Below are 17,770 nucleotides of genomic sequence, written 5' to 3'. Positions count from 1 at the left end.
TTTCACCATCTTCTCTGTCCACAAACATCCAAAATCCCTCCCCACTTCTTATTCAAAGCTGAAAAACTTGCTTCCCACTTCATTGAGATAATAGCACTCAGAAGAGAACTACATTATCTTCCTTCTACTGATTTTCCTTTAACTGCTTTCCCTCCTTACTCCCTTCCAAGGCATAGCCCTGCACTTCTTTTTTTTCTTTCAAGTTTTTATTTAAATTCCAGTTCATTAACATAGAGTGTAATATTAGTTGCAGGTGTAGAGTTTAGCTGTTCATCACTTACATACAACACCTAGTGCTCATCACAAGTGCCCTCCTTAATCCCCATCACCTATTTAACCCATCCCCCTGCCCACCTCCCCTCTAGCAACCCTCAGTTTGTTCTCTATAGTTAAGAGTCTATTTCCTGGTTCTCCTCTCTTTTTGGTTCCCTATGCTCATCTGTTTTGTTTCTTAAATTCTGCATATGAGTGAAATCATATGGTGTTTGTCTTTTTCTGACTGACTTATTTCGCTTAGCATAATACTCTCTAGCTAGATCAATGTCATTACAAAAGGCAAGATTTCATTCTTTTGGATGGCTGAGTAGTATTCCGTTGTATAAATATACCACATCTTCTTTCTCCATTCAACAGTCAATGGAAATTTGCCTAGCTCTCCATTTCTGTGCTAGATTCCATTCAATCTATCTAGTCAGAGGTTTTAGAACTGAAGTTATTCCCTCTCTGTTGTGTTATTGGTTTTTCTCTTTTGGTTGAATTATTTCTATATTGTATACATGTGAACACATACACACACACACATTATATCACAGCAAAAGGAAAAAAAAAGACACTTGACTCCCTTTGCCCTTTCAAGTATTGCTCCATTCTGGCCTCCATGCCATATCAAAATTGCTCAAAATTCCCACCTTTACTCATTTTCTCCACTTTTTAAATCTGTCATTCTGTCTTAGTCTCCTTCAGTTAGGCATTTTCCTCCACTTTTTTCCATGAAACCTGCTGTCATGAAGTCACCAGTGATCTCCATAATGCCAAACCTCTCATCAGTTGTATGCTGTCATCATCCTCACTTCACTGACAGTATTTGACAAAGGAAATAAATTACTTCCACTTGAAATTCTTTATTCACTTGCATTGCAAGACACAATCTTCTGATTTTCCTCTTACTTCACCACTGCCCACTTCTGCTTAGTCCTTTACTAAGTCCTCTGACTTCCCCAAGTCCACAGGTTATATTGCCCCAGAACATAGGTGTCTGCTTCTTTCCATTTCTATCTACGCACCCCCTGAGGTGACTTTATCTCATCCCTTGACTTTAAATTGTGTATTCAACCCTGGATCCTCTCCCTGAGTTTCAAATTCACATATCCAATTGCCTTCATGACAGGTACTCAGATATTTAAAACATGTTCAAAACAGAACTGAATTTCCTCCAAACTGACCTCTTCTCCAGACTTCCCTATCTCAGTAAATGGTACCACCATTCACCCAGATATTCAAATCAAATACCTAGTAAAAAATCATGTTTTTCTCTTCATTCCCAAATCCACATAGTCATCAGTGATCTTCCAAAACTGCAAATAATATCATGTTCTTGTCATAATTCTTCAGTAGCTACTCATTACAATTAAACTCCAAACCTCTTAGAATAACACCAAGAATCTGCACAGTCCACCTTTGCCAGCCTGTCTCTCCTCATCTGCTAATGACAGGAATGCTCTGCTCTTCCTCAACCACATAAAGTATCTTTCTACTTGAGAAATTTGGCTATTGCTATTCCTCCTTCTGGCAGACTTTTCTTCCTGACCCTCATCTAACTTGCTCTTATACATTGTTAATATCTCTGGGCAAATATAATTTCTTCAGAGAGGGCTTCTCTCATTCCACTACCTCCAATAGTCTGTTTACTAGTCAATAACTCTCTCTTCTTTCCCTGTTTTTTTTTCTTATTACAATTTACCACTACAAAAGTCACATATATTACTTTTTACTGGTTTATTTTCTGTGAAACTTCTAAAATGTTAAGTTCCGGGACGGGAGGAATTTTGTCTTACTGCTGTACCTACAATGCATATGAATCCACAAAAACATATTCAGGCCATGAATAAATATGTCCAACATGACATAAAATGTATTTAAAAACAAGAGAGAAATTCACAGCTAAGCAAAACAAGATTGAATTGAATAGCTCTTTAACTGCAAGAAAAAAAGGAGTCAGTAATACTACGCTTGAACTTCATAACTCAGTATGACTTCTGATTTTGAAAAATTCCCATTGGAACTAGCAAAGTTGTCCCTCTGGAGTTGTCTACCTACAACCAGTAGTCAGAATATAAATATGCACCCCTGACCCCAGGCTGATATCCTTTGCATTTTTATTCATTTATCCTTAGGGGGAAACCAGTGCTGGATTCAGGGAAAATAAGACAGACTTAACGACTTACTGATTTTGGAGAGCAATGATGGACTTAAGAGTTTTCTGAACCAACACAGTGTGTCCAATTGGAGAAGTATTATGTAAAATAGATAGCTCATGAATAAAAAGACTATGGACTCTGAGAAACAAACTGAGGGTTCTAGAGGGGAGGGGGGGTGGGGTGATGGGTTAGCCTGGTGATGGGTATTAAAGAGGGCACGTACTGCATGGAGCACTGGGTGTTATATGCAAACAATGAATCATGGAACACTACATCAAAAACTAATGATGTAATATATGGTGATTAATACAACATAATAAAAAAGTTAAAAAAATAAATTATTACAATTGGTTGGAATAAGCTGAATCTATTTAAAAAATAAAAATAAGAAATGTTTGTTCATGATGGTCCTAAAATAGGAAGTGACAAGTTACCCTGAGTATTCCAAAAGATTGTTGTTTGGCATACAAAGTTATAATGATATGTAGAAAAATTTTAAAATGCTATTCATTAATATAAATAAATTTATAGAGCCCTACACAAAATTTTGGTCAACATCTAGGTTACTATCCACTAGTGGTTATTACCCCACATCAGACATATTCAAGGCATTTTGTTAAAGGCTTACCATAAAGAAAGTTAGATCTTACAGAGGAAAGAGAAAAATAGAGATCATCAAAAGGTAATCTATATGAGAACTTAAAGTTCTTTATATGATTACTGAACCCTAAGTATGAGAAAACATGAATTAATCTTGTTTGATTGCAACCTGTAAATTCTATACATAAAACGCACATAAACACAGTCTCTCTTTCATACACACACACACACACACACACACAGACACACACACACACACACACACACACCCCCATGAGATCAACCTCGTATTGATCTTTTTTGCTTGAACACAAGAGTATTTTACTCCCAAGCATAAGTAAACTCTGATTCCCCAATCAAAATAAAGCATGTGCACAAATAATTTATTATTTGTAGCTAGCAGCATTAACACACTACTAACCGATTCCTCAATTTCTCATGAAACAACATTGAAAACTGGGCTCTTGTTTTTTATAATAAGAGTAGAGGATGGATTCATTCTATTTAATAAGAATATGAAGCCTTGGGAATAGTTGTTCTTGAGTACATCTTTCTTCAAATGACACCTTGAGACTACTTAACATTCTAGCTTCCTCTTTTGCAAAAAGAGCTAAAACTGGTGCCTCGATAGTAGCACATATATTATGGGAAAAGTCGTAATGTAGATTTCATTGTCCACCATTTTCATCTAGATGAAGAATGCAAAGATGTTGAGAGTACCCTACTTTAAGACAGAGAGTTCGAAATTAGAAGTATGGACATTGAACACAATGCCCTATTATTCAGTCTGTTTTGCTTCTGAAGAGACTAGTGTCAAAAAATAATTAGCAAACAACAAAAAAGATTATTCTACAGATAATCATTAAGGTGTTCTTGATGCTGTGACCCATAGTGAAGTATTTGTAGTGAAGTATTTGATAGTGAAGTATTGATAAGTATTTGATAAGCATTCATGAATATGATGATTGTTTAATATAACAGGAACTTTGAAAGTTCTTCTTTCCTTCTTCATGCTGTGCAGAGCCCAAGCAGCAAAAGAGCTCTGCAACAATGAACAGAAAAAAATCCTAGATATATTCTATAATTTACCAACTTTATTGATGGCTTCTGAAACAGATTATATTGTGAAAGGAAATATGCTTTATAGTCTGATGCATTTGGGTCACGGGTCCAGCTTCATCACTTAACAGCTGGGTAACCTTAAGCAATTAAACATCTACCAATTAATTTTAACTTTAGGAGGGCAGAAATTCACTTTCATTTACAGTGTTATATTCTCAGTAGGGCTTGGCATATTGCAAATATTTATTGAAGGGTGAACCTCTCACACCTGTTTTTTATTAGGCAATGAAGACAGTAATATCTTAATGCTTTATTTTAGAATTAAAGAGATAATTTTCATGAAAGCCAATGGCATAGCCCACGGCACTTTGCGGGTGTTTAAAATATGCTTGTTTCTTTCCCTTGACCCAGTGTAAAATAAAGCTAGGTTAGGTAAAGAGGAGATATTTTTCTTTAAAAAATACTGATTTTAAAAACAATATCTATTAAAGCAATGGAACATGCCAATATACAGTTTAACATCAATTAGATTTCACTTTAAGGGATAACTCTTGATGCTATAAAACATTCCTTTCATTACTCTCTCAGTCCAGCAATTACAATTGCCATTCTCCATGGGCTCTTTTATGTCATCTCATTTTATTAATTTCTGTGACCAGTCTCAAGAAGATACTCCTGTTCAAAGATAAACTGCTTTACTAGATTCCTAGATCCTCAAGGTTAGAGACAGGGCCTCACATTCTGGCTGAACCATATGAAATTGCTGATATTTGGCCACTATGACCCATAGGAATAGTAATTCCATATTGTTCAGCCAGTAGCTAGTCAATAGATATTTAATTTTCAAAGTAGGAATAGAACAGAAACTTTCTATTTTGTTATTAATTCTCAGCATAAATTACAGAGTTGGCTTAAGAGTGATGCTCCAATATATGATTATAAACATAACAATAAATTTGTTATAATCATCTTGTAGCACTGAAACTGAAACACAAGAGTGTAATTCCTTGCTTCCATGATATTCCCCTCCCTACCCACCCAACAAATTCAATAACATCCACTCTACCCTATTCTTTAAGATCCAGGTCAGATGCTATCTCCTCCATAAGACTCAACCAGGCATGCCCTTCCTATGCTCCTACTCTGCACCTCTTTCTATATACATACCTCATTGGAGGACAGAAATCTATTCTTATGAGTGGGCTCTGCTTTTACCTAATCTGCAAGCATGTAGTTATTTTACAGGTACACTGAAAGATTCCTTGGTTTCTCAAGGTCTTTCACTTGAAAAAGTCACTGATTTTATTTTGGAGTTCCCATATATGTAAAGCACACTTTAAGAAACAGCAAGCCTTTTCCCCACACCTTCCCAGAAAAAAAAAAAAAAATAGATTTCTGAGTTATACAAAAAAGAATGAGAGATTTTAGGTTACTTAAAATATAAACAATATGACAATTGTCAGCCATGTTTACTTCATTGCTATGTATTATTAAACAACAAACAAAAAACTTACCAGTCTCAGAAGTCCTTACAGAGAGTAAAGAAGATAACTGATTGCCATGACCAAATCTGGTATATGACCTGACAGAAATGTTGTAGAGGGTGTAAGGTTTTAAGCCCCTTAAAATTATGTTTGTGGTTGAGGTGTTCTTCATAAACAAGGTGTCCATATTTTTATACAGCACTTCATAAGCAACAATAATCCCATTGGGCTTCTCAGGGGGCGACCACTTCAAATTTATTTCACTTGCAGTAACATCAATAACTTCAATATCTTGAGGTGATGATTCTGGTTCTGGGTGATGAAAACAAAATTTTAAATACATGTATTTTTTTCATGCTAATTGCTCAGCCACTAAGGATCATGAGATAGACAGCAGTAAGCATGCAACACTACTTGGTTCTCTTTATTTAAATTGCACCTGATATTCTTACCGTCTTCTGGAGTTCTCACAAAGATGTCATTTTCTTCAGACAAAGAACTTTCTCCAACATGGGTTGAGGCAGCCACTCTTATTTTATATTTCGTGTATTTCTTTAACCCTATAATGACAACAGTAATCTGTTTAAAGATCATAAAATAACATTCATGGATTAGGGTCACTTGACACAGGACGAGTGAAAATAATTTATTTGGGAGACTGGCTCTCCAAGTCAGTTTCTTTGTAATCTCATTGTCCCAAAATTCCTTGGGCATGAGGGTCTTCCCATGTTGATGATATTTTAGTTCTTTCCTGAATATTAGCGTAATCATTGAAGCTGAAAAATAATTTTTGGCACACTGCAAGGACTATGTTGACTTGGCATAAACAGCATGTCAGCTCAGTAACTTCAGCTGATTTTCACATTCATTCATTCAAGCTTTCAACACTTTACTTCAGTGTACCAGATATAAAATTCTCTGGGTTAAGTATGTCCCTACAATACTTGTGATCTGATGATCTCATTTTTTGTAGATAAATATAGATAAAGAAAAACACGTTTTAATCAAGTTATTTCTTCACATTTTTCAAGATGTCCATGGCAGCACAGCATAAGAAAATCTGAAATGAGGCAGCACGTGTCCTGCAGTGTTTAAGGCAGAAAGAGGTGCATATTTTCATTAGAAAAGCAATGTTTTAAAAAAGATTGTTCTACCTGTTATGAGAAAGCTGTTATCTGTAGTAGTCATCTGGAATGCTCTGTTTGTATCCAGTTCCATTGCATAAATGGTATAATGAGTTATTTTTCCATTGGGATATTCTGGAGGATCCCAATACAACAAAATAGATGAAGAACTAATATTTTTATAGTTTATAATTTGAATGGAGCTTGGCACTTGTAAAGAAGAATGAACAATTAATGTGAACAAAAAGAAAAACTATTACAATGTGTAAGAGCAGTATTTGCAGGTAATTATTTCAAAGGAAATACATTCTTACCTTGCTCACGTGTCCTCACACTGAGAACCGTTGGTGGTCCTTCTCCCATGATGGTGAAAGCAGATACACTAATCATGTGCTCAGTGAAAGGTACAAGTCTCCTGATAACATAAGACAGCTGTTCAGCAGCAATGTTGGTGATATACAGATTCCTTGTAGTTCCTATTTGAAATCAGTTTAAAAAAATCATGATCAAAATTATTTTTCCTCACAGAGTGAAACCTTAAACTTGATTTCACATTAATCATTAATTTTTCTGTGTCCTCTTTTATGCAAAATAATAAAAATATGTGTAAATAATAAACATGTATAATTCATAATACATACATCTTGGAACATGAGACTAGTGTTTTGAGAAAATACAACCTTCTGAAAGGGACTGGCTAGGAATTTTTTTCTGAAATGAAAGATGAGGTAATAATATCAAATTAAAATGTTATAAGCCAATGCTGTGTTGTAATGTGAATGTTATTGAAAGGACTTATTTGGACTAAAAAAATACCATACCTTTATTAAACCCCCTGGGGGTTTAAAGTAAGCATGCTTGGATAACTGACACGTAAATATGTCTGAACAAGGATTTCAAATAATGTTAATTTTTTTTTATTAAGAACCTGTGCGTCCAACAATGTTAAATAACAATTAGGCCAGACAAATACTCAAGGAAACATCTGTATCAGAAATTGTGGGCCTCTTAATTTTTAGTGTTGGCTCCAGTCTTTGCACAGGTCAAAATGGATCAGTAAATGAAATAAGCATATATCGAATGTAATGTGATATTTTTGACTAATTCTGCATCAATAAAATAACATAACACTTTTAATTTGGAATGAGACAACTACTGAATCAGAAAAAAAGGCAATGAAAAAAATATTCTTCTCACTTTTAGAATAACCAGAGAGATCATTTAGATCTGCGTCATGTAACCAACTATTTTTAATTTGCTATATATGGCATTCTTCTTTTAGAAACAGTAAGATCCATTGACCCTGAAAAGCAAGTGTATACACTAATGACATCACCACATCGCTGGGGTCACCTACACCTGTTTATCACCCCATGCACTAGAGTTGTAACTTTCTGACCTATTTACCTTTAGTGACATTTGAAAACCTATTAGTCAAAAGCTGCAGAGAGTGTGAGGCCTGTAAATGATTTGAAGATATGTTAATCCCTCCCCATCACACCTGCTTTGGCAACTGTAATAACTGATTGTCTATGCAGCTTGGCCAGAGACTCTAGGGTGCTACTTTCTCTAGGAGGAAGGTCAAATGGGTTAGGAGGGGCCAACTCCTGCCTGTGTGGCATATCCATTTGCTGCATGAGGTTATTCAACAGTTGAAGAAAAAATCTGACTCCAGCCCATGAACCATTAATAATTTGGTTGAACTCCAAGCTAAGGTTCATATCTGTGCTAGCTAGTACTGATGGTTTGAAATACTCTTCAAAGAACATAAAAACTGTACCTACCAACTGCTGAATGCTGGTCTTCAGCTCTGTTCCTCACAGGGAAGTTATTATGTGCATGACTGTTATATATAGCTGAAGCAAGCGAGTAGAGGTCTGAAGATATCTCTGCTGAACCCTCAAATAATTCTGCCATTGACTCTTCTATGTTCACAGTTTCTGGAGTCATGGGGTCATCTATATACTGTAATTAAAAACAGACTATTTACAATGACTGTAACACTTACACTTAATAATGACTTCACTCAAGTATTTAGCTTAAAAAACTAGTAACTTTGGAATCACACCTTTTAAAAAGACAGTATTATTTACACAACTACTGTTTTCCTTTACATTCCCAGATTTCATTCTAGAGCTATTAAATTCCTGCATCATTTTAACACATCCTGATCACTCCATTATCTTAAGAGATCAATACCGTATTGTGGGATGAAGGGGATATTTGTTTCTGATTTGAGTTAATTATTGTAAAATTAGACATCCTCTTACAGAGGTTTCATAACTAAACTATTTTAAAACCATTCACACCCAAAAGTAAGTGTTCTAGGCACACTGCCTTATTAAAATATGTTTTGCTTCTCTGTGTGTTCTCATTTGCATATGAGGTGTGAGAGGCTTGTATGCCTGCTTGATACATCAATGATAGTTTATCTTTGATCAAGTGAAGTTACAGACATGAACAAAACTGCATGGCAATAGCTTTCAAATAGCCTGTCCAAGTCTCTGGACCTAAAGAATATTTTAAGTGATTGCTCCTAGATCCCATAATGTACTTCACACATGTCAAGTTCACCAAAGTAACACATACTGAAGTGAAAATATCAGGGGCACATTACAGATAAATGCAGAAGAGTTTCTATTGGGATAACAAGACGACTCTCTCCTTTCCCCCTTCCCACAAAGCATAACTGATTGAGGAAAGGGTATTTGAGCCAAATACTATTAGGTATTTTGTGTAGTTTTCAACCTCGGAAATAAGACTAAACATTAATCAAAGTAAATGTTGCCTTAAGAGACTTAACAACCAAATGAAAAGTGTGAACTTTGGATTCTAATTAGTACATATCTACCAACATAGGCTTCAAAGATAATCAGGAAAATGTGAATATGTTCTAGATATTAGATGATACCAAAACAATATTAGTAATTCTGATAGTTGTGGTAATGGAATCATTATATGAATTAAAATGTCCATGAGTTTTAGAGATTTGTTATTAAGTAGGCACGTAGGAGCAAAATGGGAAGTCTGGAATGTATTCTAAAATATGTCCAAGGCAACAGTAACAACGGGAAATGGCTGATGCCAGTATGACAGGATGTTAGTTACTGAATCCAGGTGAGGGGCATATAGGGGGTTATTACATTCTCTTCTCTACTTTCATATCTGTTCAAAATTTTCCAAGATAAAACCATTTTGAAAAAAAAAGACATTGCAAGAACTACTTGCTTTTGGTCCATTCCTTTTCAAGTTCTGCTTCAAAACTCACCTTTTAAGAAAAACAAAAATGCTTTTTTTAAAAAAAGAAAATCATTTTATTCCTTCCCAACTCCATGCTCTCGCACACTCAAAACTTGTAATATATAATAAAGGTTTTATTTATGTAAATAACTTTTGGTACTCTTATCTTTTAATTAGCTTACATGTTTTGGGGTTGTCTTTAGTCCTAGAGCCAAAAACAGAGTTTTTATTCCTAAATAATATCAATACTTAGTATTTTAAAAAAGTAAGAGGTTCTCAGGAAAAATTTCAAGAAGGCAAGAAATTTTAAGGCCGTTTGTTTAACCATCTACAAAGATAGGTCATTGGAATATTGACTCTTCTGAGACATAAAAGAATGGAGAAATGATCCAAGGAAATCTCTAGTTCTCCAAATGATATTTATAAAATAAAATTATCTAAATCTTGTTACATCTTTAGCCAGAAGAGTATTGTGATGAAAAGCAGGGGGACACCTATGAGATCTATTCTAAAATTGTTGCAATAAAGAACTCTGGATAGGGAATTCTATATGGGATAAGTTAAAGGTCTTCTATCTTCCAACGGCTCACTTCAGCTCTGCCTCCACAGGGAAATCAGGGAGGGCATGAATCACAAACACATAATTCAGAGATGCTCTGGTATTCCAGTCAATAGTTTATGCTTGAGACACACAGCTGTTTCCACTATCAATCAGCCGCTCTTTGAGAATCTACTGTGTACAAAGCCCTACGGAAGGTACAATGAAGTAGTACAAACAATTTCCCCGTGAACTAAAACTTTGCATTAAATCTCCTGATATTTTACACTCCACGTAAGATAAATTATTGAGAGTTATGCCACAGCATCCCATCAATTAACTAAGTTAAGCATCTCTGTTGACAAACTGCCATTTCAACAGAAGAGCTGACCTAAATAATTTTGGCTTTCTGAATTTCTCCCAAATTCTGGTATTCTAGAAAGACCCTCCCTAACTGGGGCAATGATTTGAACATTGGTTTCACAACAACCCAGAATGTTATTTGTTATCACTGAGAGGGTTGTGCCATGAATATTTCTCACACTTTGCCTCTCTTAAAAAGGCATTAGATATTGGGTTTTTCAAAGGATGAAAAAAAATGTTTTAAGAGCAAAAATGATGGGAAAGAACTAGAACTTAAGAAAGTAATTGGAAGGAGCCGAAGTGGACGTGAGAGAAATGGAAGAGAAAAGAAGCCCACCACAACCCCTAAAGGTTTCAGACTCACTGAGTGAGTCCAGGGCTCTCAACTCAGCACTACTGAAATTCTGTGTTAGATAATGTTTTGTTGTGGGAAGGTTAGCAGCATCCCTGGTCCCTACCCACGAGAAGCATCTCCTCAGTTGTGACAAAGAAAAATGTCTCCAGTGATTGCCAACTGGAAAGCAAACTCTCCCTTGGTTGAACACAATTGACTTAGGGAATGTCACAGTTCATCAACATGAAAGGCCTCTCATATGCTACCCAGGAATCTGTGGAATTTATGTGAAAGAATTACAGTTCCTCAGAGCTAAATTCCTAATCCATCTGTATAAACCAACCTGATTCTATGTGTAATAACCTTCATTATAGCTAATGTGATTTTATTTCTAAAAAAATCTCATTACATCTATCAATTTAGACTCACTGGAAGTCTACTGGATTGAATTAATGGAACAAGTGACTTATTCTTAAGAAATGCTTCTATATTTTATTATAAACTATAACATGATTTATGCTCTCTGTTATTAAGCAGTGGTAAAAAGAAAAGTCTGTAATTAGCATATGTTTGGAAACCTAATGGATATTATTTCCTTCTGCATATTTTTGGGTGACAAACCCTTAAGGCTTAATTCTTTTTCTGTTCCTAATGGTCAAAAAAGTAAACTTTATCTCAAGCATTTCTAAACTACTCTTGAGTCCTGTCACCTTCATTCCATAGCAATTGGTCAAGCATTTATCTGGCTTTCTTCTCATGTTCACCAATGACAAATATTGATATATTTGTGAAATATATCGGATGAAAAGATATATCTGTATGAATCTCAGAAATTTGTAACACTAGGCAGCAAGATGGTTCTTTGGGGAGAAAATGCCCCAGGATTCTAATAGGAGAACAACTACAGGATGAGATCTGAGTGTGAAATTCAAATTAAGAACAGTCCATGGAGAGATGAATTAAGGGTTTTTCAGATTTTAGTCTCAATGGAATGAGTTTTGCAAAGAAATTAATTTTTTTCTTTGCATTGAAAGAAGTAAGAAATGAACATCAAGGTAGAAAATAGTTCTTCTCAACTTGTATCTAATCAAATTACATATGGACTATTGTGTTCAGATGATTAAGAGGCTCATTAACAAACTGGAAAATATACATAGGAGAGTAATCAATAATATGAAGGATCCAGAAACCATAGCTGATAAGAAACTGAGGATGTTAAGCTTTAGGGAAATTGTGACCATCATCTTCAAATGATAAAAAAAAATAAATCACTATGTATTGTTGTTACTACTACAAAGAATAACATTTAAAACAACTTTGTGTCAAATATGGTACTAAGTACTTTCACCCGTGTGATATCACTTCATTATAGCCCAAAGAGTTAGGTATCAAGATCTCCATTTTACAGTCATCTGTTAAAGTTCACAAAACTAATCATAGCGGAGGTAGGATTAAAACGCATTTCCCCTGGTTCCAAATTCTGAGCTCATACCATGTGGGTCTAGAGAAGAGAGATGGGACAAATTGGTAAACATTAGAAGACAAATAGTTCAGTTCCAAACAATTAAAGAACAGAGTAGTTTCTTATTCATCTATTTTCTGGACCTAACAGAGTGCCTGGAACTTTGTAGTTGCTTAATAAATACATGCCTGGGAGGTCATAAAGAAGATACACTACTATCAGAGTTGATCAAATATTTTAGCAGAGGCTGGATTCCCAATCATTTATTAGGCATGTTATACATGCAATTCATATATAAATTTGGAAGTTGAAATAAAAGTCTTCAAACATTAAGTTTTCTAATATATTTTTTCAAGTATTTGTTTAAATACTGAAAGTGAAATCTTATACATGTTTCAGCATGCTCAAATAACCCCTATTTATTAAGAAATAAACAAACCATAAAAGGCCCTGGAAAAAATTTTTCAATAAGGGTGATTGACTTTCTGCAGTGATACTAAGGAGTTAGATTTCTTAAATAGATATATACCTTCCCCATCTGTTCTCAATTCTTATTTAGTTACTTCTCATTAGAGGGAAGTATAAATAATATACTTAAATCTGGAAGGATTATTCTAATATATGTGTGAAATATAAAATAGTGGGCTGGGAGTGTGTGGTGGACAGTCTCTCATGTGGCCCCCCTATTATTCCTACCTCCTGCTATTCATGCATTTGTATAACCCCCTCCTGTTGTGTGGGAACTATGATTTGCATCTAACCAATGAAATAAGGCAAAGGTGAGAGGATGTCATTCTTATGATTACATTATACCATATAGATTCCCCTTGCTGGCATGATGAACTAAATGACCATGTTGGGAGGGGGGTGGGGGGATGGGTTAGCCCGGTGATGGGTATTCAGGAGGGCACATACTGCATGGAGCACTGGGTGTTATACAAAAACAATGAATCATGGAATACTACATCAAAAACTAATGATGTACTGTATGGGGACTAATATAATAAAATTAAATTTAAAAATAAAAATAAAACAAATAAATAAATAAATAGATAACCGACCATGTTGGGAAAATCCTTGTGACAATTCTCCTGTGGAGGCCTCTGTGAGCTGGGACTAAGGCTAGTCTCCAGTCAAAAAGCTGAGGCCCTAAGTTTTACAGTCAATAGGAAGTTAAATCTGCTGAAACTCTGAGTCTGGAAATGGCTTCTTCCTAGTTAAGCCACCAGACGAGAACACAACACAGTCTGCCCTTGATTACAGCATTACGAGACCCTAAGTAGAGAATCCATCTAAGCTGTGTGGATTTCTGACCCACAGAAACTATGAGATAATAAGTTAATATGAGTTGTCTTGAGTTTGTGGCAAATTGTTATACAATAATGGAAAACTAAGGCAGAAAGATAATAGTCCAGGTAAGAAACTATGCAATCCTGAGCTGCAGTGGGGGCACAGGAATGAAATATAGATGTATGAATCACCCTTTGGAGGTAAAAATAATTGGCTTAATATTGAATGACTATTGAATGCTAAGTATAACCCAAGTCAGAGGTAACCCCATGGTTCTGAGCCTTTATGACAGAAAGAATAACAATGCCATAATCTGAAAAGAGAAATATCAGGCATGTAAAAGCACCGTAAGGACCTTCTCAGTGCTTAGACAATGACCTTCAGGTCAGAAAGCTGTGGTGTGCCCAGTCCAAGAAATAAAGGAATTCTGAAACTAGTTATTTGGTATCTAGGCTTCAAATTAGTCTCTTTCCAGATTTTGTTCTTCATAACTGAAACTATTAATTGTCTAGACGGGCTTTCTTCTTGTGTGTCCTGTGAAAACCTTCACAGGTCTCCATCGCCATCCCCTGATCTCTGTCCAGTATCTGTTCCAAGCTGAATCCCAGCTTTGTCTCTTCCTTCTGGTCATGAACCAGGCCATTATCCCAAAAAGGATTTTTGTTTTGTTTTACGAGGGAAAATGAGTTCAGATGTGATAAACCCTGAGAGAACCTCCCTACAAATGGTTGCCATTAGGAATAGAGTGTCAGAGAAAGACCAGAGTAGAAAGCAAGGCAAAGGGATCATTCAGGTAGGAAGCTGTGATTGAAATTGTGTGATCATTGAAAGAAAGTGTAAGAAGGCGGTTGAAAACAGAACTGTCTGGAGCACCTTTATAATGGAGGAGTTAGAAAATGACAGGAGAACTAGCTGTTTCAATTTTCATTTTACAAGACCAAAGTTTTACAAGTCATAGCATATGAAAGTGGAGGAAGCATGAGGCAGAAAATACTCAAAAGCTGGAAAGTGGGAGAGCAGAAAAATGGATTCTGTAGGAGACAATGAAGATGGGGACACTTAAAAATATATTACCACATTATTTGACACTTAGGAGGTCACTGGTGACTTCTAATAAGATTTCAAGAACTTAGATAAATCTTGTGAAAAGTATGCGGAGGCCATACTTTGAGAAGTAGAAGAGTGAATGAAAGGTAAGACTCCTTATCCGGTATCAAGGACAAGATGAAGGGTAATAAATGAATACACTAAACCAGAGGTTTTTATCTATTATCTCCCCTACCCCTCACCCTGTAAGGTGGGTATATAAGTCCTGCTTTAAAAATGAGGGTACCAAGTCTCCAAAAGTTGACTTGTCCAAGGTTATAGAGCTAGTAAATGGCAGAGCCAAGGCTAGGACCAAGTCCATTTGGATTTAGAGCCTCTGCCATATCTCTCTCCCCAGATCAACTTCCTGAAAGATGAACCCAAACATCAGTCTCATGGTAAAACAGAAATATCAATAATAGGCCTGATCTAATAAAGAAAGATACCATCATAGAAATAAGGAGACGTAATGTGTCCTTTTATTGAGGGAGGATAAAGAAACTAATAATATATGTCAATCAGGGTGAAAGTTCTAATGCCATGATTAATAATCACAACAGGTCACAACAATTTAGCATAGCACTTACCACATACCACATACTGTTCTAAACTCTTTTATGGACATTAACCCATTAAATCCTCATTAATACCCTTTGTTATAGGGACTCTTATAATCTCTATCTTTGAGAAGAGGAAACTGAAGAGAGAAACTGGGAGAGGTCAGGCCAACTTTCCTAAGGTTAAACCAACCATAATGGCAAAACCAAGGTTTAAAACCCAAGCATTCTGCGTCCTAGGTCCATGTTCTCAATTCTCTACTGTAGAGCCCATTAAGTGACCAGGATATAAACCCATATTTATATGACCCCAAAGCTCATGTTCTCTTCAGTGTATCACAGGGATTACAAGCCATATAGACAGAGGCAGAATCGCAAAGAAGTCTTTCTAGAACATCTTAGCTTCAAGAGAAAAACAGGTGTGTCTGGACATTCAACAGATGTCATTAACAGAAGTGGGAGATCTGTCACCTAGTCCCAGAACAGCTAACTATCTAATTTAAGACCATCTCAGCTGGAGCAAAGGTTTAAGCTTTTGCCCTTTGCCTGAGTTGTCAACTAGAGTATCAAGAGAAAGCATAACTCACATCTTTTACACACAGAAAAGGAGTAAACATAGGATTGAATTTTAATCCTGCGCTGGAGATGGTGAATAATTTGGAGTCATAAATCCTGGGCAGCCAGAGTGCATTAAATACATAGTAACATCAATTTTCAAGTATGTACAAGAAGTGGAAGAAAGCAGAGACTAGAAATAGAGTGGACAATATGTATGGGGAAAAATAATAGCACAGCTAGAAAAAGCAGTGATTCTGGACCAAAACAGTAGAAGCCAATTGATGAATAGCCATCAGGTAGCTCTTGCAAGGCCTGTGATTGGATTCACATGTGATTTTTGTACCCATACTTGGATGTGACTAGTCTGCTGGCAGGAAAGGGAAAGGGAAACCAGTGTGGCCTGTACTTCTAATAGAAACCAAGGGGAAAAAATAAGACTTCCATTGTGAATAGAGGCAAACACATTGTCCTTTTATATCTATGAATGACTTAACCTCCATTATTTAGCCAGTTGCTTTCTTTTTTATTTTTAAGATTTATTTATTTATTTGAGAGAGAGAGAGAGAGCAGGTGGAGGGGCAGGGGGAGAGGGAGAGAGAGAACCTCAAGCAGACTCCCTCGTTGCAGGGAAAGGGACATGGGCTCGCCCTCACAACTTTGAGATCATGACCTGAGCCAAAACCAAGAGTCAGACACTTAACGAACTGAGCCACCCAGGTGCCACCATTTGCTTTCTTTAATCAAACATACCCTCGTTCTTTGTTAAAATGAGGTAGCTCTGAAAAAAATAGCTCCCAAAGACTGAACAGGACAAGTCATCTACCAACTACCACTACTAAATACTGTGCCTCACTGGCAACTGTTCCAAATTGCAAGCAAGCCTAGAAGGAGTGTTTAAATCATAACAGGAGTTTCTAAACAATTCATTAACTGAATTACCATAATAATATTCACTTATGGAAGCACCTTTAGTTCTGCTTAATTGTTCAATTAACATTTTATATGCTGAAAAAGAATAATAGCATTTAACTAATAATGTATGTTCTAAAATGAAATATGACCTAGCTAGATTATCAACATAGCCCAAATTTACTTCACTTTGTACCATGATGCTTGTGAAATATTTTATGTTTGAATGCTGGAAAGTCCTCTAAGTTATCAGGGCCAAAATCAAGGAGAAAAGGCTCAACACAATGTGAAATGAAAGTGAATACCTCATCTTTTCCTGTGAGCAAAGTATTTTCCAGAATTACTCCTGTCTCTGAAACTAGAACTTTGATTCGGTATTGGTTAATGATTCCATTTGGTTGTTGTGGTTTCTTCCAAGTAATTCTTATTTGTGTAGCTTCTACTTCTGCAAGTTGTAAATCAAATATTGCACCTGGAACTAAAAAAAAAATGAAGAAGAAGGGAAGAATTTAAAAGTATATTTTTAAATTTTAAAAATTCCCTAAATGCTTAACTCACCATTTAAGATTTGTAAGAAAGTCTATTAGACTAAAACGATTTACTATTTATTAACAATTAAATATGTATAAGATTCTTTAAATATATAGATAAAGTTAAGTTTCTACAGATTGTTCTCAAAAATGTAAATAGGAAAGAGGATAACATGGAGTAATTTCCTCAAATCAAAATGTCATAATATTTGTTTG

General features: G+C 35.7%; 1 protein-coding gene across 1 annotated transcript in view; it reads right to left on the bottom strand.

Moving 5' to 3' along the window:
• PTPRQ (protein tyrosine phosphatase receptor type Q) overlaps positions 1–17,770 on the bottom strand; it is a 188,802-nt gene that overhangs the window by 150,500 nt on the left and 20,532 nt on the right. The window contains exons 9-14 of the mRNA XM_028105499.2: positions 17,330–17,502; positions 8,472–8,652; positions 7,002–7,163; positions 6,718–6,897; positions 6,016–6,123; positions 5,594–5,875 (exon numbers count right to left, since the gene is read on the bottom strand). Of these exons, the coding sequence (XP_027961300.2) occupies positions 5,594–5,875; positions 6,016–6,123; positions 6,718–6,897; positions 7,002–7,163; positions 8,472–8,652; positions 17,330–17,502 (1,086 nt within the window). The remainder of the gene's footprint in view (positions 1–5,593; positions 5,876–6,015; positions 6,124–6,717; positions 6,898–7,001; positions 7,164–8,471; positions 8,653–17,329; positions 17,503–17,770) is intronic.

This window comes from Eumetopias jubatus, unplaced genomic scaffold (assembly GCF_037043125.1).
Source record: "Eumetopias jubatus isolate StellerSeaLion01/CBP00866 unplaced genomic scaffold, mEumJub1_p1.0 scaffold_8, whole genome shotgun sequence".
NCBI classification, from domain to species: domain Eukaryota; kingdom Metazoa; phylum Chordata; class Mammalia; order Carnivora; family Otariidae; genus Eumetopias; species Eumetopias jubatus.
Note: the sequence above shows the minus strand (reverse complement) of the source record. Positions and strands in the feature narration are given on the sequence as shown.